This window comes from Syngnathus leptorhynchus, chromosome 2 (assembly GCF_054491065.1).
Source record: "Syngnathus leptorhynchus isolate UIUO chromosome 2, UIUO_Slep, whole genome shotgun sequence".
In the NCBI taxonomy this organism is placed as follows: domain Eukaryota; kingdom Metazoa; phylum Chordata; class Actinopteri; order Syngnathiformes; family Syngnathidae; genus Syngnathus; species Syngnathus leptorhynchus.
The window spans coordinates 8,931,903-8,957,298 of NC_141196.1; the positions used below are offsets into that span (position 1 = coordinate 8,931,903).

Below are 25,396 nucleotides of genomic sequence, written 5' to 3' on the forward strand. Positions count from 1 at the left end.
TGTCCATTTATTGTTACAAGACCATCATTTTTTTCTGAGCACATTGTCTTCATTTTCTTTTCACAATTTCACTTTCAGTGCTTAATGCTTTGATTGCTGTATTACTAAGACTTTGTTACAATCAGTTTTTGCAGGAGGAATCTGTTAGCTAATGTACTAATCATTTTTAAAAAATGAAATGAGGTAAAAATTGTACTCGATAAAGCTGCATCAAATATTTAATTGTGAAATGTTGACCGAAACAAGCTGTATATTACAAAGCAATAGTAAACGCAAACATGATGAATGTGGAGGTTGCATGAAGGCGAAAGGAACAGTTTTCTGTCACATTTAAGCACTTTGTGTGTGTGTGCGCGACCTGATGTGGAGAGGAACATAATCAGGATGACTGACGCAGGTACGAATGGGCTGGAGGAGGTTACGCTCAGGCTTTTACGTGGTTCACCTGCAGCATCGGTGGGTTGCTTCCTCACAGAGGCATTTTATATTTTATAAACTCAGTCTCCACAAAATGCATCACTGCACTGAGGAGAGTTTCAAGTGTCCCCAAAATCCGAGGTGAAGGAATCATCAGACGTATTGTTTCTTCTGTGCCTGTGAGGCCAAGTCTTTGGCTTTCTCTTTAGCTGCTAGTGCTGTCTCTCTTGCACGCTCTGTCGCTGCTTCTGCCAAACTCTTTGATGGTGTTTCACCTGCACAACAAACAATTCAGATGAGAATGAACTGTGTCATCAGATTCAGGCAGATTTGGTACACGGTGGGAACCAGGTGTGGGGATGATGGGGCGGGGGTGCTTCTCAATTAGTCAATTATAGTTTATGTTTCATGAATCGGTTCAAAGAGTTTCACTTTTGGAATTGAACCATTGAAATAAATCAACTTCAGTTGACTGAAATACACCTGTAAAAAGGTTGTCAACTTGTATTCAGCAGAGACTATTTTGATCCCCTCTTATCAAACTGTCCCATTTTAGAACACCGTTACACAACTCGTGCTTTGTGCAAATGTTTTGCATACACTGCTAGATAAAAAGAAGACTGACAAGTCGGCAATCGAAAGTACTTCCTGAGAATACATTTGGACTTTTCTTCATTTTTCCTCAATGATTAACAATAAAGTACCAAAAGTAGGAGCAACCCAATAAATGCGCTTCATACCTTGCATTCTGGCCAGCACGTATTCAAAACCCTTCATGGTCTTAGTAACACTCTTCTTAAACCTGGCAAGGCCGAATTCCTGCATAGAGACAAGCAAATAATTAAGAAAGAGCGGACAGCTTTATTTTAGCCGTTCGAATGCCAAATATTCTCCAAGCGAATATGAGCAATACGACTTGTTCTCTGTGTTGGTTGGTACGGTTTGGTTTACTTACTTGAACAGCTCTCGAGAGTCCATACACATTGGAAGAGATCCAAGCCTCTCTCTTTATCTCCGTCCAGCTGCCATTCTCAGGGTTTATTCGATATTCACATCGCTCTTTCACAGACTGGGGGCAAAGAGAAAAGAGCATAGGCAAAGTGAGGTCATTTTCAGTTAGATGTAAACAAGGCTGATGAAGAAAACTGGTCAGGGAGGTTGCACCAAGAGTAACTTCACAAACAAATAGTGCCTGACTGATAAGGATTTTTTTAGGATGATTTTGTTATTTGGCAGAGTAAGATTCTGATAACCAATTAATAGGCCAATTAATAAAAATATAATGAATTAAAAAAGGCTTTTTTAGGTCCCTTTGTGCTTATACGAACAAAGAGGAGTTATAAGATTTAACTTTACAAAAGAGAAAAATATCAGCAAAAAATTTCCTTTTTTTTAGGGAGGTGAATTTCCAAATGTCGAAGTTTTACTCTATTTTGTCGTGTCCACGTGAAATAAAAGCAACAAAAACAGTAATCAGCTGCTTTTTAAAATTTTTTAAATAAGCTAATTTTTTGCATTTTTGAAAAGAGCTGATATGAAAGGATGAATCCGCTGGCCGATTAAATCCATAAATACAGTACTGTATATCCAACCGTGGTCTTAATTGATAGTGTGCCAATTCTTTGGTTGTCATACCATAAGACGAGCGTGGCTGATGTTCCAGGTCAGCGTGGTCATCGTTCTTTTCTGAGGATCCACAATTGAGTCTTCCACGATATACGCGCAACTGGCCATGTGTTTTGGAAGATAGCGCTCCATCCAGCGTGGAGAGCGGCTTGTTTTGGTCAGAAGACGTCTGGAAATGAGGCAGTTGCTTGGAGTCACCTCTCGGAAAATGATGTCTTCAGTCAGAACGTGGGTACTGAAAGGCAAACAAAAAGAGCACAACATAAGCTTCACAAATACAACACATTTTAGAGTAATAACTGAAAATGTTTCAAGAGAAAAAAAGATGTAAAATGTGAATTTAAGAAATTGGTCAAGACTTTGACCTCACCTGTAGGGGTTTGGATACCGTTGCCAGAAAGCAACGCAAACTTGGTCCCAGGAGCTTTTCAGCAAGCCTGCGCAGCAGAAATACTTGACCATTGTTCCCCCTATTTAGTATGGAAACAACCTGCGGAGAGAGAACGTCAAGTGGATTGAAAGAAATAAAAAATTGTTCCAGCATTTAAAATAAATGATGGCTCATTTGAGAACAATTAAATGGCTATACTACACTTCGCCCCCAAACCGTTATGACTAGCTACAGCATTTGAGATCAGAGTTAAAATACCTACACAGGAATTTCATCATAGAAAATAATAAGAATAAGATAATTTCTCTCTCTCTCTCGAATATTGTAGCTGTCATGTGTCACGTCCGCACGTTAGCGTTGTTAGCACGCGCTAGCTTAGCATACAGAAAATAATGAATGAACTGTTCGAGAATGACGTTCGGTCTCATACCAAGCGTATGATCACAGAACTATAAGTAATACCTGTATGGAAAAGATCTTCATAGGACAAGTATATTCATTTTTGTTTCTTCTAACTCCCATTAGAGTGTAGTTATCCGTGTGCACAACGCTAAAAGCCGCACGGACGAAATGGAAGGTCACACCGTGACGTCATTTCTGGTCAACGTGAATCTGCGATATCTTCGTTGAACCACTTGAGGGTAGCAAAGGACTGCACTAACTCCAACAACTTTACGTTCATCTACTTAGTCATTTACTAACAGGACGTTTAGGCATTGCAACTTAACAATCGGCAAATTTAGAGTATGTTTTTTTTGTTCATTTATTTGGATTTAATTGATTTGTGTTTTTTCTTGTAAAATGTTGCAACTGTATTTCATATGCGTGAAATTGCAAGTCGTCCGCGAATTTTTATTTAAAAAATAAATAAATAAAACCTTTACCCCATGCCCAGAGTCACATTATCAAGAGTTGTTTATTCCTTGGAATTGGTTAATTGAAATGTTTCACCAATAAATAATTATACATTTAACAATTGATTAAAATAACTAGTTATATGACTGCACTAACTCAATCAATTAAACAATAATTATATATTTTAGGAAATAGAAAAATCGAATAAACCGTGAACACATTTAACATATTTCATTTTTTCTTTTACAAATGCTGTAGACATGACTTTTCCTAGCTGTCTTTTTTTAAAAGGCAAAAGTTTAGCCAATTTAAGGGTTGCCAACTTTACTGGGATATCATCCATCCATTTTCCAAACGGATTCTCCTCATAGGGGGCATATGCCTAAAGTCTCTCAGCTGCTCACTTTACCTTCATAAGATCCTCCCATTCACTAAAGCCTGCACTATGCTCTATCATATGAAACGCACGCACTATGGTTGAGCGATCCTGAAATGAGAGCGCTCCCTATCAAATCTGGAGGAGCGCGCATTCTCTCAAAGTTTAAGCTTGTATTACCCTTCTGCACTTTAATAGCTGTATAGTAAGTTGGGAAGGTGAAACATCATATTGTTTTGAATCCGACAGCGCAACTCAAAAACGACTCCACGATATAATAATAAAAATAATGTATAAATATTTTTTTAGAATATCAAAGAAAATGTTGCAGAGGCTGACACACCTACCGTATATTATTGTGAATTGTTGTCACCCTTGAGACTGCACCATTTTCTCTCTGAATCTCATTAACTGTTGTGTTTGTAAATGGTTTTAAGTGATGTGGCTTTGCTTGTGTGTGTGTGGGGGGACTTGTACGAAATATATAAAGCTGACTTGCCTTGCCTAAATAAAATGTGCGTTACAGAAAATGGATGGACAGATAGTATAGTAATCAAGATTTTTGTGTGTTTGTGCCTACTAAGCTAATAAAAAAGCTCTCTGGTTCTTAAGGATTGTTTAGAATGAACTGTGAGACACAAATGTGATGTAACAGTAAAAACGCAGCATTATTCTTCATTGAACATTGTGAATTTAATGTACATAAATCATCCTCATTTTTTATTTGAATCAAATTTGTGCGTTTTCCACAAGGGAACAGATGTCTAACCAATTCTGCACATCAACTATATTGCTCAAAGCGTCTGAAAAAACATTTAATAGAAGACGCGAGGAAGGTTGTTTTTTTTTTTTTTGGTTGTTTTTTTTCCCCATAAGCTCTTATAGGTCAAAGACAGCAGTTTCTATTTGTGAGTCTCTGGAACATAAAGAAATATGTAGGCACAACCATGAAATCCATCCTGTGGGTGTATAGCCATCCCTACTCAGGCGAGAGGCATTTTTATTTGCAAGAAAATATAAACACACTTATTTTAAGCCACAATTGTTCTGTTTGTTTTTCAAATGTTTTATTTGCATTGTTCAAAAAGCAGTCTAGAAGTTTATGGGTGGAGTTGTTAAGCTCAGCAAACAGTCATCTTTTCTGACTGCCTGTTTGAATGGGGGTCATAGGCCCAAGTCCACAAGGTGTTGTCACCATTCTATTTACCGACACACTTCCTGGACACAGCTGTGAGCAGAGGTTTCTGTTGGACAAGGTGTCACATTTTCAAAGTGCCGGTTTGGCTTTTGGGTGGAAGGTGTGTTGTTGATCAAACACAACCAGCAAAGCACATGCAGTTTAGCAGCTAATAGTTAAAATAGAAAAGAGGTTCTTAATCGAAATCCCTTTTAAGAGCCCTCTCGTACATTCTCTTCGACACCTCGTTGCACTTTGTCCACGTGATCCCGTTTATTTGCTTCCGTTAAAAGGAACCACGGTGATGCATCTAAGCTGGAGTGTCTTCAGGTCAACCTAATTCATTTCCAAAAGCAGAGATGCAGCAACAATTGTTAGTGGACGTTTTCAAATGGTGCTAAACGCCACCGCAATATATTCTGCAAATAAAGAATTGTTTAGAAAATTTAAATTAGCCTTGTAATCACAAGAACACGGTTTCTTCCGAGACAGGAAGTAGGTACACATTATTCAACAAACGCAGCTGACTTCATAATTGAGTGTACATTATTTACCAACAAGTCATTTGCATTAATGACAAACACGTACAGATTACACAAATAGTGAACACACGAATGAGCATCATTTAGATACATTGGGTTCACTATGAACATTCACAAATGGAATAATTGCTTTACACAAAGCAAGACACAAATTCACGGCTGGATCGTTGAGGTCAAAAGACTGACTTTGTACCAGGGCATAATGACAGAGTCATCAATTAAATTATTGTAAGGAATTCTGACTATTGTTTTGCAATTGTTTATATTGGTCTCCAAATGGTCACAAAATGTTCTTTTTTTTAAATCCGCAGTAGACGTAAAAATGTCTAGATTATTTTTTGGGCTGATGTCCGTGTTTTTTTGTTTTTTTTGTTGCACATCAGGTTTTCACCTTATAATAATAATAATAGAAATAATACAATAAAATGTTTACACAGTGACATTCAAAAAGATTTCTGAATTAAGGGTTAGGTTCAGCAACACATGGTAAAATCGGTATTGTGCAGGCTTTTACAAGTTAAGCTTAAAAAAACAAAAATGACACTATCTCAAAAACTGATGCGCTAGAAAAAAAAAAAGTAAAGGCATTGTTAATTCAATAGCAATTAGTTTGTAGTCTTGTGAAAATGTGAACCACGCCTGGATTTACCATTATGGATCCAAAGATTTCCTGCCCCGCCCCCCCAACATCTCTGAATGTTTTCTGCGATTTAAAACAGTTGCTATTTAGTCTTCACATGCTTACAAATAAATGGAATTGCTTAATTTATCATTGTGTCGAATGCCCCCCCCATGCAATGGACCATTATTATACACATTTGCTGACTTGATACAGGACAACAAACTAGTTGGCCTGCAGTGAGGCAAAATGAAATGGCCTTATTATCCAAGTGAAGCGTAGAAGAAGTCAAAGGAAAACAGTTTTTATCAGGACTACAGAAATGTGCACAACCGACAAGAGTGAGAACTAGACGCTCTCGTCGGTAACGATAGCGCTGCTGTCAGGATGGAGCAGAGATGAAGTGGAGAGGAACACAAGCTACGGTCTTTACCACAATGATGTGAGTATTAAAGCGGTCAAAATGGTAAACCATATTAAATGTTGATTTAAGAACCATTTGAAGCATTTTGTCCACCCCAGAAAATTGGAGAATTTTGTCAGATTTACACTTACTTATGATCGACTTTGATATTCACATTTATTTGCAGCGCACTGATGTGGCGGGCTCTCAGAACCTCAAACTACGGCATGATACAATGATGACATGGAAACACGAGTTCAGAACATTCACAGAGAGAGATTGATCCTCCGGTCCCATTGAAAAAATATCAAGTAAAGTCGGTGAAATGCCCATGCCTACTTTGTACCGCAAAATCGCAACATATGGAAATGTCTCCCGGCATCTCACACAGCAGTCGGCGGGTGTCCGCCGTTACGGCCGTTGAGCGTCAGCCGCCTCATCGAGCGAGTCCTGAAGGAGCCCTCGGGGTGGAAAGAATCCGGTTTATCCTCACAGCGGAAGACCATTAAGAATCCATTCCGGTAGTTTTTATTCATCCAGCCGTAGAGGAGCGGGTTAGCAAAGGTGGAACACATAGCCACAATATGGAACACGGTGTATATCAGTTTATACTCCTTGAACATGAGAACCAGGTCCAGATCGCTGGCCAGCTGAAAGACATGGAAGGGCAGCCAGCAAATGGCAAACACAACCACTACCAGAGCTAACATCTTGGTGGTCTTTTTGCGGCGCGCGATGGCATCATTGCGAGTACACGGGCTGATGTGATTCTTCAGCTTGACCCAGATGCAAATATAAGCATAGCTGATGATTGCTAGAGGGATAATGTACTGTAGGAGCAGCATGGAGAGGCTGTAGATGACGCCGTCCCTGCTGGTCCCGTGAGGCCACTTCTCGGAGCACACGGCAAAGTGCAGATTAATGGAGGGGATCTCTTCGTAGCGGTACTCTCTGAAGATAGCCAAGGGTGCCGCCAGGATCGCAGAGATAGTCCAAGTGAAAGCCATGATGAGGAAGCTGGAGTGCCACGTGAGGCGTTGGCCCAGGTAGAAGACGATGCAGCGGTAACGCTCCAAGGCGATGACGGTCAGGGTCAGGATGGACACGTGCACGCTCAGGGCCTGGGCGAAGGGCACCATGTGGCACAGCACGGCGCCGAACTTCCACTCGTCCAACAGGGTGTACACCAGCGTGAAAGGAAGGCACAGAGTGTCCACCAGCAAGTCTGCAAGGGCCAAATTGGCTATGAAGAAGTTGGTGACTGTTCGCATATTCCTATAGCGGATGATCATGTAGATGACCAGCGCGTTCCCGAGAAGCCCCAGCAGGATGATGAGGGAATAAGCCGTGATGAGGGTGATCTGCACCCAGATGTGCTTGGTTATGTCTGTGTGGAAACCATGATGGTTCAAATCCATGCTTCCGTTGGGAAGAATCCACATGTCCGTTTCATCAGGCTCCCATTCTCCTGTGCTGTTGGATGTGCCTGGGGGGCTCATTTCTTCTCCAGGTTATGCAAACACCTGAGAGGGAATCAGGCCCGCTTTGCTTCTGGTTAGGACAGGAGACAACAAGGGAAGTCATATTTGTTCCTCCATACCAATTACTGTCATTTATACTGCACTGAAACCATGCAGCATGGCACAAGACTTCATGTTCAGGACACGATCCAAATCATCAGGGTGTTTATCCTGAACAAACAATGACAATTTTTAGTCCTAATCCCTCAGTGGCCTTCCAGATTCAAACTCCGCAAACTGAAAGTGAACCTAAGCCTCGCTTATTTCAATGTGGGTCACCCAAACATCTCTCATGCTGTTTGTTTCCAAGTGAATCCCATTGCTGTTTCTCTCACAGCGCAAAATGCTCTCAAATGAAACAATCTCAAACATTCCAATCCAGATATGATGAAGTAAATAAGGTGGATATTTTCTGACTCCCCCACCCCCTTTATTGCATAACCACTTAATCCAACATATACTGTATGTATATAGTTTTCAGCATGATTTACACAGTTATCAGCACTTCTCAAACCTCTTGCTGCAATTGCATTTAATTTCACCTGCCTTCACTCCAAATGAAAAATACTCTTTAGCGTGACATAATCAGGTGGAAATGAGATGTTTTGTATGCACGGACCTGCCACTGTATAGTGTTACCTTTATTATTATTTTTTTTTACGATACTGTCTGCCTTGTTAATGTTTATGTTTTGACATCAACCTCGCCAGTTTATAGGCTACAGGAAACAATGATGATGTCAGTCATTTTATTGCACCATTAGATCAGCAGATGCACTATTTCCCCCCTCAATAATAAAATAACACATTTTTGGTATTTATCATTATAAAAATGAACAGCACAAAAATATGCAAAAAACAATGTTACTGATTGGTTTACTTTTATGGAGCACTTTAGAATTTCTGGTTTGTTTCAGAGAAACATGCAGCTTGTTTGACATTTTGATAAGGCTGTATTACGCAAGGTAAACTGTAACGCTATTTCCATTTTGGGTTATCGCATGTGCGGTATATTTGCTTGTTTAAATGAAAACTCATGATGTAATCGGAAGAGGAAATGTAGCATCCAATAACTTGAGGATGCAGTCTTGTGTGTCCTCTATTATGTTTGTATCAAAGAGGGCAAGCTGCAGGCGACACGAACACTTTTCAAAACAGCGACAACGTGTTAACACATCTTTCTGATGATCTGCTCTCATCAGCCTTGATGTCCAAACAATGTGCTGATCTGTCCAATGCACCTGCTGGAGCGAAGCCCCTGCATAAAATTATCAGTTATTTCATAATGTTATAAAAAATGCCCCCATACCAGATTCCATGCGTAATTTCTCTCCATCCAATTACGTTTTCCAATACGTCCTTTTACGCATGTTCGACTGGTGCAAATTAAGTCACAAATAAAACGCGATAGAAACCTCATCTGGACTTTTTTTTTTCTTTCTTAATAAAATATTATTATTATCTACACCTTCCGAAAACAATTGATTTAAGGTTACGCTGACCAAGCAATGCCGAAGAGTTTCAATTGCCGCTTTTAACGGATTGATTCATGCCACCGGCCGTCATTCCAAAGTTTAAAAGCACACGAAGAGCGTGGACTCACCTTTCGCTTGATATCACCTCTCCAAAGCACGTCTGCATCCGACAGTGGTAAGAAACAAGCCGGAATCTGGCAAGCTCCTCCCAAGCTGTGAACGCCTGGTGCGCATCTTGGTGCCTCAGCGCTGCGTCCACAAGGCGGGACCGCGACATCAAGTATTGGGCTGGTCGGAACTAAATGTGAATCGTCAAACATGCGCCATCGAATGGGAAGCAAGTCTGAACCTGACATCTTCATTAAGTATCATGCAGGTCCTCATCATCAAATAGTTAAACCCAGGGGCGACTATGACGAGAACGTTTGGGGCGTGGACTCTTAATCATATTACATATGGCAAGTTCTGTACAAATATAATAAGAGCAGATTGTATTATCATTTATTTGTTATAAGTGCCTGTGGCCTAATATAGGGTAACTATAGGGGGCGCTATTTCTCATCAGTGCGACTGAGGGGCCACACAGCACCAGCACAGTACTGAACGTACTGTATGACCAAAACGCTACTGAATGAGGTAAATGCGTGCAAAATATGTGCTCGTAATATTTTAATTTCAATCCATGTATAACAGATTAAATATCCAAACGTAATAACAAAGGGTTTGAAGCAAAAAAATAAAATAAAATAACCACACACTGTAATTTTTTCCAAAAGCTCACTTGCACTCACTTAAAAATGTCATAGAGAATGGATGGATGGATGGATGGATGGATGGATGGATGGATGGATGGATGGATGGATGGATGGATGGATGGATGGATGGATGGATGGATGGATGGATAGATGGATAGATGGATAGATGGATGGAGATACTGCATTTGTCCTGCATATTATTCCAAATTCTTTTAAGAATATTAGCCCTACTCACATTGTAGTACAGGTTGATGCAAGAACCAGTCTAAGCACAACTAAAATATGTTTGCCTTTCAGAAGTGACTGATGATATTACTTAAAACTGCAGTCGACCCTTGCATATGAGCTCTTTGCTACCCACTGATTTGTGAATATGTTTCCCTTTTTCCCCCCCCAATATATTTTCATATTTTGCTTTTTCCCCGTTTTTTTTGTTTTTTTTACGAGATCCCTCACCAACCCCTTATTGTTATTACAACAACAACCACGAATTTGTTTTAAGTGCTGAAAAGACTGAATAGTTACTGTGGGTAGTGAACCGCTGAGCTATCAACATTAAACAGCTTCTAAGTTATCCACATGTTTAACTGTGGTTGTACACAAGTTCACTCGGGCTCTCAGTCAAAGTTGGTCCGCCCCATCCTGAGCGGCGTCATTCCATCGGTGGCTATGCACCGTAATTGCAAGTAATTCCAGGTCCCAACAACTCAACCTATTGATCTGCTACCACTACAGAATTCACTTTGCTAGCAAACTGCCCTAGAAGTGTCATCCCAGAATTTGTACGTGTTTTGTGTTATTTGGGCTACAAGCCTACAATGTCTCTGTTGTGTGACCAAACAAACTGCCTACAGAGCGAAACAATATTGAATTTGACGGCCCACGCCAGTACACACGCCAGTTCGCGAGATAGTGAGACTGACCACGTTCCAAGCACGTGGGTCCACACAACAGAGACACTTAAGCGAAAGTTAAACACTGTATTACATTAGCTAAGCCGCAATGAACTCATAGTTCATGGTGTCCCCCACTTGCTGCCCGATGGGTGCTCGGATAGGCTCCAGCACGCAGGCGATAATGCATGGATGGATAGTCTAAAGATGGCATTCTGATTAATATTGCGTTTATGGAATATGACTTAAGCAGCAAAATTCACCCGTTTCTATCCATCTTAAGGGGCGGCCATCTTACTACTTGCTGCTGACTGAAAATGACATCACAATTGCGATAGGTCTCAGGTCACAACAAATCACGGCTCAGCTTCCAAAAACTGGTGAGACCCGACACCTGTTAACCATGATGTCATTTTCAGTTGACAGGAAGTGGGAAAATGACCGGCCCGCTGAGATGGATTTCATATTCCACAAAAACAAAACATTAATCAGAACATTTACTAGTTGGGCTGCACAGAGCATATCATTACAAAGAAAATGAGGGTGTTGACATCCTCAGCCTTGATGCGCCAAATTTACAAGACATTTTTAATTCCACAATACCTACACAAGTTACATAATATCCAACATCAGGTTTGGTCCACAATATAGTACATTAGAAAAAATACTCAAGTATGGGACCACTATGCACCATTAATTATGATTCTGATCCACACTATCTCGGGCTGGCATGAGGTCAACAACAGCAAGAACGGAGGTAGCTCCATCACTCACGTGTTTGGCTGTACTGCAGCAGTGCAGTTCTAGGTTGGTCCTCCTAATCAAGTAGGCGGCAAGCCCTCATATTCAGTTTTCCACACCGTTAAACACTGTCATGAAGATGTACTGGAAAAGACGTCCTTACCCTAGCTCAAGTGGAACAGCACTCTTTGCTTGCCCCTTTTAATCTAAATCTTTCTTTGCATGACTGAATGTATGTGGTCTGGTTCTGTGTGGTGTGCGACACACAGTATACGTCAAGAGTGTGACTTCAATTTCCCCTCAAGGGACGAGGATGACTATAATGAATTAAACTCTAAATTAAATGTTAAATTGATTGATGATGCAGTATCAAGTATCAGACAAGTCCGACGCATGTATGAGAAGACAATCGTGACTGTTTTCAACCTCGGGTATGAGGCAGGCCAATTAGTTATATGTATGGCAGCTCCTCATGATCAAGTTTATGAGACGGTTCCATCACATTTGAGCCAAGTCCTCAGTGTCGAGTCGGAGCCGAGTAGATTGTGTAAGAGACAATTCCACCTAGAATGAGGAAGGTCCCTCAAGCTTGAGGCAGGTTGGTACCAGCAAGTATCGGGACGAGGTCAAAAACAGCAATAATGAGGCTGATCAATCAGGCTTCAGATGGGACCATGTTTATAAAATATAGTACCAGGCACGTCCTTATTATCAAGGATTCAAAGCTTCAAGATTTTACAAGTTACGACTGATTCTTATTTTTTCCCCCTTCAACATTTCTGTCATTTTTTATCTGTTTGTACTTGATGGTTGTTGCGCTCCCTTCGTCCATTTATTTGCTTTGGGTATTTATACTGGATACACGAGACAAATAACCAAGTATGAAATGTCCTCATCGGAACTTATATGAAGCGGTGTATTAAGCGCAGCCATAAGGTCCACAATCAAGTATGAGACACGGCCAATTACATGTATGAGATCCATCCAAGTGCTGTACGAGGCGGGACTACACTCTCCATCATCCCACAAACCAGCAATTGGAGATTTGTGCAGGGTTGCACATTTGTGATGAGTTTTTCATCTTATCTGCTCATCATTGTACAGGAAAGAAATGAAAAGACCAGATCATTTTAAAAGCCATTTATCTTTAAGTTTAATTCCAGGCAGGACAGCTAGTTCTGTGTGACTCACAAGCAAAACACCGAGAAGAACTTTGGAACAGCTGAAAAAATCTCAAACACTTTACAACAGGTGGCCAGTCCTCATTTCAGTCACATTGACTTCAAATTTTAGACAAAATGATATGTTAATTTATTTTGCTTGAGGTCTGATCCTCATCTGTTATAAATGACGTGTCAATTATTGAGGCATTTGTAAGTCATTCATAAAGGCTTTTGCATAGCTGAAAGTTTAGTATGCCGATCATGCTTTCAACTTGACATAGTTCTCTTAATGGTTACTGAGAGTGGACGCGTGGGCCCAAAGCTTTTACAAACCTTTCCCCATCGACCTTATCTGAAGAGTAAACAATTTGTCACCAGCGAGAGTGTGACACATCATTTGTTCTCTTCACCTCCAGCTACGAACGAACATTAAATCCAAGTAAGTTATTTCCAAAGTTTTAAGCAGCCCACATTTCATGCACCATATAATATTATTTTGATGCCAAGTGGGCATTTGTAATTGTATTCAACACCAGGAAATATTACCTGGTTTATGAAGTGAAAATGTTTTGATGAGTAGCCTGCCAGCAAAACAGACTTACATACGACATGGAACACTATGCAAAGTTTTAGTTATAGTTCCTGGTGCCAAGTTTCTTTCTGACTATACAGCAGACAAAGCTAAAAAACTGGGCATTACATTAAAGGTAAATTTCATATTTCATCCAAATTTCAAACAACTAAATGAAGTGTTTTTTACCTTAAGAACATTGCCAGAGTCTGCCCATGTCTCTCTCTCTCTCTCTCTCTCTCTCTCTCTCTCTCTCTCTCTCTCTCTCTCTCTCTCCTCTCTCTCTCTCTCTCTCTCCGCTCTCTCTCTCTCTCTCTCTCTCTCTCTCTCTCTCTCTCTCCTCTCCTCTCTCTCTCTCTCTCTCTCTCTCTCTCTCTCTCTCTCTCTCTCTCTCTCTCTCTCTCTCTCTCTCCTCTCTCTCTCTCTCTCTCTCTCTCTCTCTCTCTCTCTCTCTCTCTCTCTCTCTCTCTCTCTCTCTCTCTCCTCTCTCTCTCTCTCTCTCTCTCTCTCTCTCTCTCTCTCTCTCCTCTCTCTCTCTCTCTCTCTCTCTCTCCTCTCTCCGTCTCTCTCGTCTCTCTCGTCTCTCCGTCTCTCCGTCTCTCTCTCCGTCTCTCCCTCTCTCTCTCTCTCTGTCTCTCTCTCTCGCTGAGAAGAAAAATGGGATCTCTGATGCATGCCTTTATCCCGAGCCCCATTGATTATTACTGCAAAACTCAACTCTCCAGCTTTCCTAGAAAATATCATTATAATTTAAAATGTGTGCAAGATTAATCAGTCAGTATCCAAAGCCAGAACGCTTACGACGATGCAGCCTTAATCTTTGAAACAGATTCATCCTACCTTGTGTCAATCTTATACTTATTTCAGATTATGATGTTTGTTACATTAGCACTTTGTACTGCTTTTTTACTTTGGAGAGTCAAAAATAAACAAAATTGGATAGGGGATAACGAAGAAAACACAAATTGTCTGAATTGTTTTGGTGATACAACATTCTCCCTTTAGAGGCAATATTCAGTCCAAATTATTAATATATTTATCATACATTTTAATTTGACTTGGTCTCAACTAAGTATTGAGGCCATCACTTGGGATATCTTAAAGGTAAAATACCTGCCTCCGGGACAACATTTGTTTTGCTGGCATAATAAAAGTGCACTGTGCCATGGGCTAACCAATGATTACTTTTCGGAAAACAATCGTAATCCCTTTGAGTTTGGCCTTCAAACAAACACAATAAACAACCCAAATTACCCTGCATAAATGTGATGTCACATCAGACCAGTCTAAAGTGATGCGACGAGTTTCCACAGTTGGACCATGAAGGAAGGCGGGACTGACTCGAAGTGGAAATGCAAGCTATGGTTCAATGGAAAGATGAATGCAGACTGATGTAATATTCTCATTTTAAAAATCATTTGCTTTTTGGCTCCCCATAACATGACTAGCCTGCTACAAAGAGGTCACCACCCAAATGTGAATCCATTTTTAGCCGTGTGAGTAAGAGCCGCTGACTTTTTAAGCTGTGTCACTGTTTGTACTGTACATCAAGAGACGGACATACTTAAAAGCTATTGCAGTTAAGTCCCATAGCTACTGAAAATAGTTCTGCATAAATACGTGTATTGCTATTTTTAGTCCCGGCACTAGGCAGACACATGGAAGACTGTTTCGAAATTTTCATAGTGCTCTTTTGTTTACGGTCACAAACATGAGGCAACTTTAACATTTTAAAATTAAAATATGGGGGGGGGGGGGAATAACAAAAGAATTGTGGGAAACAATGATGCATTTTGTGCCTGAAGGCATTTAATAGCCATTGAGAGCAGCGTGATTGTGGAATGACATTTTGATATTCACATCGCTGACCCGGTTTTATTAGTACCTTAAACGGATGAAACAAAATGAAATGAAACCCATGAGCAAACATTCTCAGCTTGCATACAAGGAAAGGAAGTCATTTAATCCCAGTGCTTTTAATGAGTCCTAAAACCTGTAGATCGTTAACTCATGAGAATTCAGACAAGGCGATGCCACCGATGGAAGTTGGACATAAAAAACGAAAGACTTTGACCGGCTTGAGAGCCATTTCACCAAGTGAAATCACGCCTCGAGAGTTTGATAGCGGAATGCCAGATCACCGAGAGCATTGAGCTGTTGCCTTTTTCTTTGCAGACTGATCACTCCAGGTGATCTTTGTGTCGTGCAAGTGGTATTTGATGATACATTAATGATTGCCTCAGCAACAAGAGCAGGTCTAATATTGATTGGGGCACCCTGGCTTTCCACCTCAATTTATTCTTTCAATTATAAGAGCCATGCTCACCTCTCTCTATGTGCAGTCAAAGCTGACAGATATCCTGGCTTGACTTGTCTGCAAACCAACTTTGTGATCTATCTCATTCTTCTGAGTTATGCTTTTAAAGAGTGCTGACGCAGAACAATCCACTCAACATAGATGATTTTAAATCTTTTTGCTGCCTCTTACTTTACACCACGGCCGCTATAAAATTGGTGTAAAGCCAAAGCGAGAGCACGGATGCTGCATACGTATATACTTAACATCTAATCTAATCTCGCTTTCTCACTTTCCGGGGCTTGGTGAAACTGATTGGAGTGTGCTACGGTAATCTTTTGTGACGTCTTTTCGTCACACAGCCGCAAAACCCGGCACAAGCGCAGCTTGGCCAGTTCTGTTTCTGTGTGAAGTGTAGGCCTTGTGGATAATGACTGAGGAAATGGAAATGTAGAAATGTCAATCAGGCTTCTCATGCAACTGTCAATGGGGGGGGGGGGGGGGGGGGGTGACCTCAGTGCAGCCTCGACTTCCAAGACAGATGAGGGCCGTTAGTTCTTTACTCATTAGAAAGAATTGATTAAAGGGACCGACTGTGTGTGAAGTTTTCTAATTAGATGCTGGGTAAACAATTGCGTGGGATGCTTTGATTCCATTTCCTCACTGTTTGTCCTTTCATTCTAAAGCTGGGCCAATAAAAAGCAAGTCATCTTTCAGACGATATCAATGCTGTCTTTCAATTTGTCATTGGCCAAGACCTTCAGTAATTGGTCGAGAAGAAAACGATCAATGGGAAGGCTGGATTGAATTCCGAATCATACTCGGATCAAATTTCATCCAACCTCTGTGAATTGCCTCAGGATTACGGAATGCAGTTGTATGATTTCTATGCGCGTGTGAATGTTTTGCTGAGAAGCAAAATGGTCTCCTGAGGGATCTCCATCTGAACTTGAAAGAATCAGGCCATCCAGTCAGCTCAGGTGATGCCGCCAGTAGAATATTCTCCGTAGCATAGGTGTACCACAGCGCGGTGTGAAGCTGTCGGTGGTGCATCAGACAACTCAGGTGTTGACTGGAAATCTCCAAACAACCTCTTGAAGTGCTCCTCCTGTTTCTCATTCTTTCTCCATTATCCTGGAGGAGTGACTGACTTTACATACACTGTGATGATGATAAGCTTCTCTTATTTATTAAGGCAGTGACTCCAAGTCAGTATAAAGCTGCAAATGTCTGCTATTATGAAATGTATTACTTGAAATAAAAAAATCTCCTAGAACATTCATTACTGTTTTTATCCTCAGTGATTTGCAAGGGTAAATTTCACAAGTAAAAGTCAATAAAGACTCAGGCTGTTTGCATTGTTATAGTTGCCCTCAAAAGACTCCCGTGAGAATTTCTGGTCTTACAATGAATCACAATGACTTTTCTAATGACTTTTATGTTTGCGCAGTGGCAAAATACAATCTGTTGAAGAAATAATCTCATTATCCTTACATGCAGGAGCATAGTCATCATTTCAGAAATGGGGCGTAGGGACATTTGTTCTCGAGTAAGTCAACTTTTATGAGCAAAAGATCATCCTCTCATGTTCAACTGCTCCGCACCATAGTGGCCAAAGACCTAAATAACCAAACTGTCAAACTCTGGCTGAGGAAAACCACAATTATAATAAAACACAAGTAGTCAGATAATTAAATGTCCAATGGCGAGACTCAACATATAAATTCAGCAAAACTGGGCTCTTGTCCTTGTGTTGTAGTTCAAGCAAAACACATTCATGGACGTCAGCTTGGACACAGCATAGAACAGGATAGATGTGTACTTTGTTATTTGGATTTTACAAAACAACTGGCAGACTGCAGGTCCTAATCCAAATACTTTCTTCACTTATAAAAGTTTCAACAATAAGTGTTTTTAAGTCAAAGCATAACTTAATTTTTTTTTAACACCACTTCCAGACAATTGTTATATACTGTACTCCCAAGTCTTTTAAACAAAATATTGTTTCTATAATTAAATAATAGTGCTTTGAAGGTTTTATACTACTAGTAAGGAGTTAGAGTGATGTTATTGATGACCACTGTTACATTGAAATGAACATAATTACATGCAGAAAGCACGTATTCAATTGTTGATGTGGAATGAAGTGACTATGTTTATCAAGTAGATCAATACAGGAAATTAGATGCACGCATACACACGCACACGCACCCACAAACCTGCTAAACAGCAAGCTAGCATTAAGTGTAAGAATTCAGTTTGTGCATTTTTTCAACTCAACTTTTTTTTCTACTTGTTTAGCACTGTGTTTGTCCAACATTTCCTTCCATAGCATGAAAAATTAATGGGTATAGTAATCACATTGTAGTGTCGTGCAGTATAAGACCTGGTGTAAATGCTGCCATCTAACGGTGAACAATCGTATAACAACCTAAAACTACAGTCGCCTGTGGCAAACTCGCGGTGCGGTCCCTGCATGCAGATTCACATATCCACAGATTTTTGTCTCTGTTGTGTGATGTAGTTCTGTGCGTGTGTATGTGTGCAACACAAATGGGTATGGTAAACGTTTGAAAAAAACTTTGTATTAAAGTCATTACAATTTTATTTGATTTAATTATCAATAATTACGCAAAACCGATTTGTTAAATGGTGATTACCAGGCGTATTTTTTTTTAAATGCATTCTTTAATGTGAATAAGTGGAATATAATTTTTTTTTTGTTGCGTGTTCCCCTACTTGAATATTTTGACACTTTCCCTTTAAAATCTGCGCTTTTGCGTTTCCCGTATTTCTGCTGATGTCCACGGGAAAGATAAGCACCGCGACGGCCGGATTAACGGTTTTGATTGTTTTTATTTGTCTTATTATTTCTTTTCATTTAATTAGTGTAGAGACACTGAGATCACGCAGTCTAAATACGTCACCGCACCAACACACAGGACAGTTTGACATGAATTCCCCCATGAAGGATTTTTAAAAGTATATAAAAAATAAAAATGTATGTCGGTATTCCTGTGTCAGACAGATGTTTTCAAACATGTACAGTTTATTACGACAAAAATGTATTTATGGATATATGCATTGCCTTTAAGGAGTTGAACAGCAAACCAACGAGCATGGTAAAGTAACAAAGTACCAAGTCAGGCCTGCAAAGGAGGACTTGGATTAGGAACGTTAAGGTAAATCCACGGCATCACAGTGATCATTTTAACCAGGCAACTGTTGCTTTTTTTTTTTGAGTCACATCAGAAAAACAAAAATGTCCCCAAAATTTTCATTATACTCGAGCAAAATTGGCTCACAAAGTGTAAGACACGGGCCTGTTGACCACAAAGCTGACATCTCCAAAAGCTATTATTTACTCTGCTGTATGCAGTGGCGGTTCTACACTGAATTACTCCCTGGGCGAGACTATTTCCAAGACCCCCCCCACCCCCTGACGTTTTTTTAGAACGGTACATGGTCCAACATTTTGTAACTGCAATTTCAATAGAGCTTGACAGACCACAATTTAACTCTTTTACAAAACATCTCTTCATGAGTTATAAATTTAAATAAAACATTGGCTCTAATTGGTTACGATAATGCTGCATTAGCCAATTGCTCACTGACTTTTCACGTTAACCCGGAAACTCCACACTAGCCTCAGGCTAGTTCGCTTGACCTGCAGCTGAAGAGGGTGTTAAATTGCCAATTCTTCACACTGTGATATGACAAATATTGAAATGCCACCCCGGGAAGCTTCCCATGTTGCCTGTGCCAAAAACCGCTACAGGTTGTAATAATTTGGACACTAGCTCTGGCCTGATATTTAATGCTGATGGCATGATAACAATGAGCAAAAATATTGTGGTATCACGACATTAAAAATACAGCTCAAACTTAACCTTTTTTATTTTTCTACCCTTTTTTTTTTTTTAATATTTGTGTAAATAGAAACAGCATGTTGTCCCCCAGTAAACCGAATCTATTTTATTTTTAAACAAAGAATATCCGGCACGAAACAAGTGTCTATTATGTTAAGTTTAAATAAATAAATGTTAAGTTTAAATAAATAAACATTAACATTCTTCTATTACGTAGCACGCCTGATGATCTTACACGACACACTAGTGTGCCAAAATACCCTGGTTGTGAATCACTGAGCCAAGCCTCTTTTGGAAAGGGTTAGATAACCCACTACCATCATGACGTACACTTGCACAATAATTCAAATACTGTATCAGAACTGTATTTTCATAAGTAAATATGATGGTGTAGCAGGAAAGTTAAAATATGGCCGCCAGCTTCCTGTTGTGGAGTTACGCGGTATACTGGGACTAGAAATATATTGTGATACCTTTCCGTCAAAAATAAAATGATGCCATTTTTTAGTTCTGTCACTTTAAGAACAGTTCTCCATTTCTTCTGCGGCTACAGTGGGTTGCGCCTGTCTCACTCCCTAAGCGTGCTGCTCCTGGAGAAACAAGAAGCATGCAGTGAAATCTGGAATCATTTTGGCTCCGCTGTCAACAGCCAGGGCAAGCCGAAAGACACGACAAAGCCTGTCTGCAAAGCTTACTATTAAGCTCCTCAAGCAAGAAGAGAGAGCACATTGGATATGGTTACACGAAAGACTTAACAGACATCTGTACTCTACTCAGCACATTTTCTACTTTTACCAGATGTCAGGTTCAAATCCATGGCCTCAGAACAGTGAAGCAGCAGTTGGCTACTATTCCATGTGTTCTGGCTACTGTTCCAATGTTATGTTGCAAAAATGTGCAAGTTAAGTAACCGAACCTTTAAATTGAATGGGTGTTAAAATGTGGTAGATCTTTTCATCTGGTTGCCATATCATATACTAAAATTAAGGAAGATTCTCATTCTAGTGAAAAAGCAGCTGTGCATTGGCCGGGAATCGAACCCGGGCCTCCCGCGTGGCAGGCGAGAATTCTACCACTGAACCACCAATGCTTGCATCAATATGCACAAGCAAGCCATAGAAACCAAAATATTTCCATTCCAGTGGAAAAAAGTGTGCATTGGCCGGGAATCGAACCCGGGCCTCCCGCGTGGCAGGCGAGAATTCTACCACTGAACCACCAATGCTTGCGCAACATTGCACAGGCAAGCCATACAAGGCCGTCTGAACATTTAACCCTATGAACCTCTACATTCTTTGCATAAAATGGCTATCTTAACTTTTAGTCACTTGTTGATTAGGTTCTTGCAGCAACACTTGGGTATGACTTTTAAAACTTGTTAAAAGTCAGGTTTTCACTGTGTCCTCTTCAGTAAACTGGGTAAAAGGAGGATCAGTAGGTTGTAGTACGGCCAGTAGAGTTGGGAAAATTCACCGATATGGATCAGAAAATCAATACGACCTGTAAGATGCAGTTGCATCGTATCGTATCGCACTGGATCGCATTGTTTTCAAATTAAATCGTACTGTATCGCAGGAGATGGGAGAATCGCATCTTATCATTGGCAGTGTACCGAGATGTGTATCGTATCGCTTTGATGGTGAAGATTCCCATCTCTAATGGTCAGGCATCAAAATCCCAGCCTCCCACAAGATTTCTTGAAAGTCATTAAGCTGCATTGAACAGATTGTGTTTAATTTTGACATTTCCCTCATGCTGTTGCGTTGGCAAATATTTCCCATTTGCTCAAAACAAGCTCACCAAAACATCCTTTTGTATTACTGACATAACAGTACAAGTAGAGGGTTGAAAACAACCATTTGAAAAAACCTTTTGTGCTTGTGATTTGTGTAAACATTGGCTCAATCGAGATTAGGCTTTTTTCGAAACACATCAAACAAAGCGACAACCATAAAAAGACGGACATTTTCAGCATCAGATTTGCGCTTTCACTTGACTTGAGTGAACGAGGCATGCGTTCTTTGTTGTGACACTTCATCATTTGTTCTGCAGAAACAGCTAAAAGAGGCAGTGCGGCGCCTGAGGAACGATGACTTCATCTGTGGGATTCACAGACACAAAGACAAGATGGATACCACATAAAGGTGCGCTCTGCAGAACACTTAGCAGATAAGAATGCATGTGCCCCTCCGTAATGGCTGTTGACAGTATGCCGTTGTACATACGTAATGATGTTTGCAGATGGAAGTCATGCGTGCTTTGATGTGTACAACGATGGCAGTGTTTTATAGCTTAGATATCAATCAAATATTATGGATTTGTGGTCAAATATCAAATAAAGTCAATCAACGTCTTGTCAGGGACGCAAAAAGTGCGGCTGGAAATGAAAACATCATGTGCGATCCAGATAGACAATAAGTATGCACGGTCAAGACGAGGACCAGGAAATGTCCAAGCCCGTGTAAACATTCTCTAGTTGTTTGACAAGCAGACCTGCGAGTCGAACAATGAATTTACTCCACCTTCTTCACATGTGTAGTACTCTTGCCTAAGTATTTGAAGCGCTTGTTGAATAACATCATAGTATTCATAGACTTTGATTTCTCGCTGCGCAATAAAAAAAAAAGAAAAGAAAAAAGAAAAGCATCAAAAGCTGCTTCACCAAGAGCTGCTTCAATGATTCCCCTCTGGCCGGTATCAGCGGGGAATTATGACCTCTCCATCAGATCCTGCATGATGACTAGGCCTCTGGAGCACTCACAGACAGAGTGGGAAGAGGAGATGGAGAAAGTCATGTGGAGTGTATGGAACACGCAGTAGAAGCTGGAGGAAAATAGAAGGGCGCTTCAGAGGGCGAGCTCCACCATAAAGGCTTTAGCTATAGTTGAGGCGGGACGCTTATGACAAAATGATGCTCAAATCAAGTCAATCAATCTCTGACAATATTCCACAGGGTGTCTTGTAATCAGCCTTCTATTTGTGTATAGTCATATGGATTATGTTCTTACGTCCAAGCAAGAGCTTTATCGATTTCAAATAGACAATCAAAGCTATCTGTGAAAAAAGAACGGTAACGCTCAAGTCAAGATGGTGAAGGTAGTTGTGGTAAAACATGACATATCGGGCTACTAATTTCTGGAAACTGGGGTGTGCTACTTTCATCTACCAGCTGAGGTGCCATTGAGTCAATTTCAACTGATTTGTATAAATTATGGAATTGAATGAGATTATTGGGCTCAAGATGACGCTAGTATGGAAACATATGTTCAGAACATTCAAGAATATTTACCCATCTCATTACATAAAAAAAAAAAGTACATGTGATTCAATTTCTCTACTGGAGTAAAGTGAAATGTTCTCTAATGCAAAAGTAAGAATACTTGTAAACATTTTGTCACAGAAATCTCCAATTTATTCTCGTTAATATTTCTGAGTTCTTCAGGAAGGTGTGTAATTTGTCCAGCGGCCTTTTTCCAACATACTTGTGGATGGTTCAAAGTAACTGGCATGTTCTCCCCTATTCAAATCATGTTTTTTCCAACCAGTGCATTTCCAGAGGCAATTTTCCTCCCTGCAAGCGATTGGTTTTCGGGCCCAACACACTGTCGCATGTCATTAGAGTTTGAAAATATTCCATCCATCTATTTCTGTCCGGCTTACCCGAACTCTGTGAATTCTGCCGTACCATCATGGCAAATGCACATTTCAAAGCGTTCCTGCATACAAATTCTGAGAGAGCAAAGAAGGCTGGAATGCAAGCTTTGCGAATCAAGAACACAATTAGCAAGATTTGATGATTGCAGTGCAGCCAATGAGCCAGTGCTCTGAAACCCCGAGTAGCAAAAGACTGAATGCTTCGGTCTCAAAGAAGGCCAGAAAGAAATATGTGCCTACCCTGTAGACAGTGGAGTGCTTTGTGGTTGGGGGGGGGGGATCCTTGTCGTGCCAACAAATGAGCAGACGGCTCTCGAATATTTCAATTTTTAGTTATGATGAAAACAACTACAGTGTGCGAAGGAAAACTTTCACATTTAATGAGTCATCTTCATCATTTCACATTTATATTAATCACACTCCTGTCTGTCTACTTTATGTCATTATGTGTGCTGTCATTCACTGATGGGATTTTTTTTCCCTCCATTTCCATTTTTTTTCTCCTGCATCTCAGATATGTTTTCTTTTTGTTGTGATGACTAATGGGTTGCTTTTGGCACACTTGCTCTCTGTCACGCTTGTTTAATTTCAATCTCATTGCATACCACAACAGTGCCACGTTTGCTGAAGCGATAAAGTTGTGTATGTATTTTATGGAAATGTGAAAATTACTGCTGTTTGACGTGATGCCTTCAGCCGCATATATGTGGCTCAGTTACATCACATGGATAAAGACGATCAAGTCGCAGTAATCAGGTGATCATTTTTTGGTCTGCTTCATTAGTTGCAAATTGGACCAAAAATTTTCTGTTTCCACAAACTGAGTTAATTGCCGCAAAGAAATGGATACAGTGTCAACTCAGAAAGGCTAGATGGACGACACTAATGAAATTATTGTTCCACCGGCTCCTGATGTTTTCAATTTAGGGAGCCATTATATCAAATATTATCTGTGCTGCAAGTTAATGAATTCTTTCACCTGAAAGGTCTCTCATCATTAACTTGCAACGTGAAGACAATGTGCAGGGCAAATGAGCTCCGTATTCTTCAAAGACAAAACACTAGCGCTGGAATGTAATGGAGTCATAAGCGCTTCCTTCTGTGTGTAAAGCGCCATTCATTGAAAAGGAGAAGGCATTTTGGGTCTTAAGGTTGGGTAACAATGAGTTCGTAGAGACGTGTTAAACGAGATTTTGGATAGCATTTTAAAGGTATTTGGCAAGAAATGGAATACTGTCTTGATGTATGCCACGTAACCCAAGGGCTGGAACATTTATGAAAAAGTTAATAAAACTATATCTATGATTTTTATGTTCATGTTTTTGCTATATAAAATCAATAGCATTCAGGAAGTTAGGATTTCCTGAAAAGTGATATATAAGGTAACCTAAAGTGACAGAGATTTATGAAACACTGTGTTATAATAAGCCTGTTTGACGGCAGCTCAGCTCCTCACCTAAGAAGCGCTGAGTTTTCTCAAACGTTTTTCTTCAATGTCGATGACATCACTTTTTTTTTCAAAGAGCCAAGAGGCAAATCATTGCCCTTCTTCAGCTCTGAGATCAATGGCAGCGGCCAGAGGGCTTGGCCCATCAATCTCCTCCACTATCCACCTGTTGCCCTCCCGCAATAATGAAGTTGCGCTCAATATAAAGCTAGTCCTTCTTTTATCAATCAAAGGCTCTTATCGCCGCTACTCTCAAGGTTTACGGTTAGGAATACAATGTATTTGAGAAGAGACTGAGAGCAGCAAGAAAAAGTCCATGACGATGCAACGCTGGCAATTGAAATTTTTGAACGTCGGATAATTAGCGGGCGACTCATTAAAACAAGTTGCCGAACTTGCACGCTCGGGAACAGTTAAGTCCGTTTCAGCTGTGTCAGTCGGTGTACGGCCGTCTCTACTGACAAAGTTTGGAATCACTCCCAGTCTAACTACATAGTGCCCTATACAGTAAAGTGAGTTTGTCATTTTGCAATAAAGTTCTGCATATCTAAGCTACTGTAAGCGATATTTCAATCCAATTCATCAAATTTATGTTACAGGCTAAATC

At 40.3% G+C, this 25,396-nt stretch overlaps 2 protein-coding genes and 2 non-coding genes across 4 annotated transcripts; all 4 read right to left on the reverse strand.

Annotated features, from left to right (window-relative positions):
- Positions 1-205: 205 nt before the first annotated feature.
- On the reverse strand, positions 206-3,059 carry prelid1a (PRELI domain containing 1a). Its single transcript, XM_085904243.1, has 6 exons — positions 2,897-3,059; positions 2,414-2,533; positions 2,053-2,278; positions 1,373-1,486; positions 1,158-1,236; positions 206-692 (listed from the first exon to the last, which is right to left on the reverse strand). The coding sequence occupies exons 2-6, from the start codon at positions 2,503-2,505 to the stop codon at positions 571-573; spliced, it is 633 nt and encodes a 210-aa protein (XP_085760369.1). The 5' UTR covers positions 2,506-2,533; positions 2,897-3,059; the 3' UTR covers positions 206-570.
- Positions 3,060-6,685: 3,626 nt separating this feature from the next.
- Positions 6,686-7,905, reverse strand: npy7r (neuropeptide Y receptor Y7). Its single transcript, XM_085905728.1, has one exon. It carries the CDS (start codon positions 7,903-7,905, stop codon positions 6,790-6,792), a length of 1,116 nt encoding a protein of 371 aa, XP_085761854.1. The 3' UTR covers positions 6,686-6,789.
- A 12,802-nt stretch (positions 7,906-20,707) lies between these two features.
- trnag-gcc (transfer RNA glycine (anticodon GCC)) lies at positions 20,708-20,778 on the reverse strand. Its single transcript has one exon. It is a non-coding gene; the product is annotated as a tRNA-Gly (tRNA).
- A 64-nt stretch (positions 20,779-20,842) lies between these two features.
- trnag-gcc (transfer RNA glycine (anticodon GCC)) lies at positions 20,843-20,913 on the reverse strand. The gene has a single exon. It is a non-coding gene; the product is annotated as a tRNA-Gly (tRNA).
- Between the last annotated feature and the right edge of the window lie 4,483 nt (positions 20,914-25,396).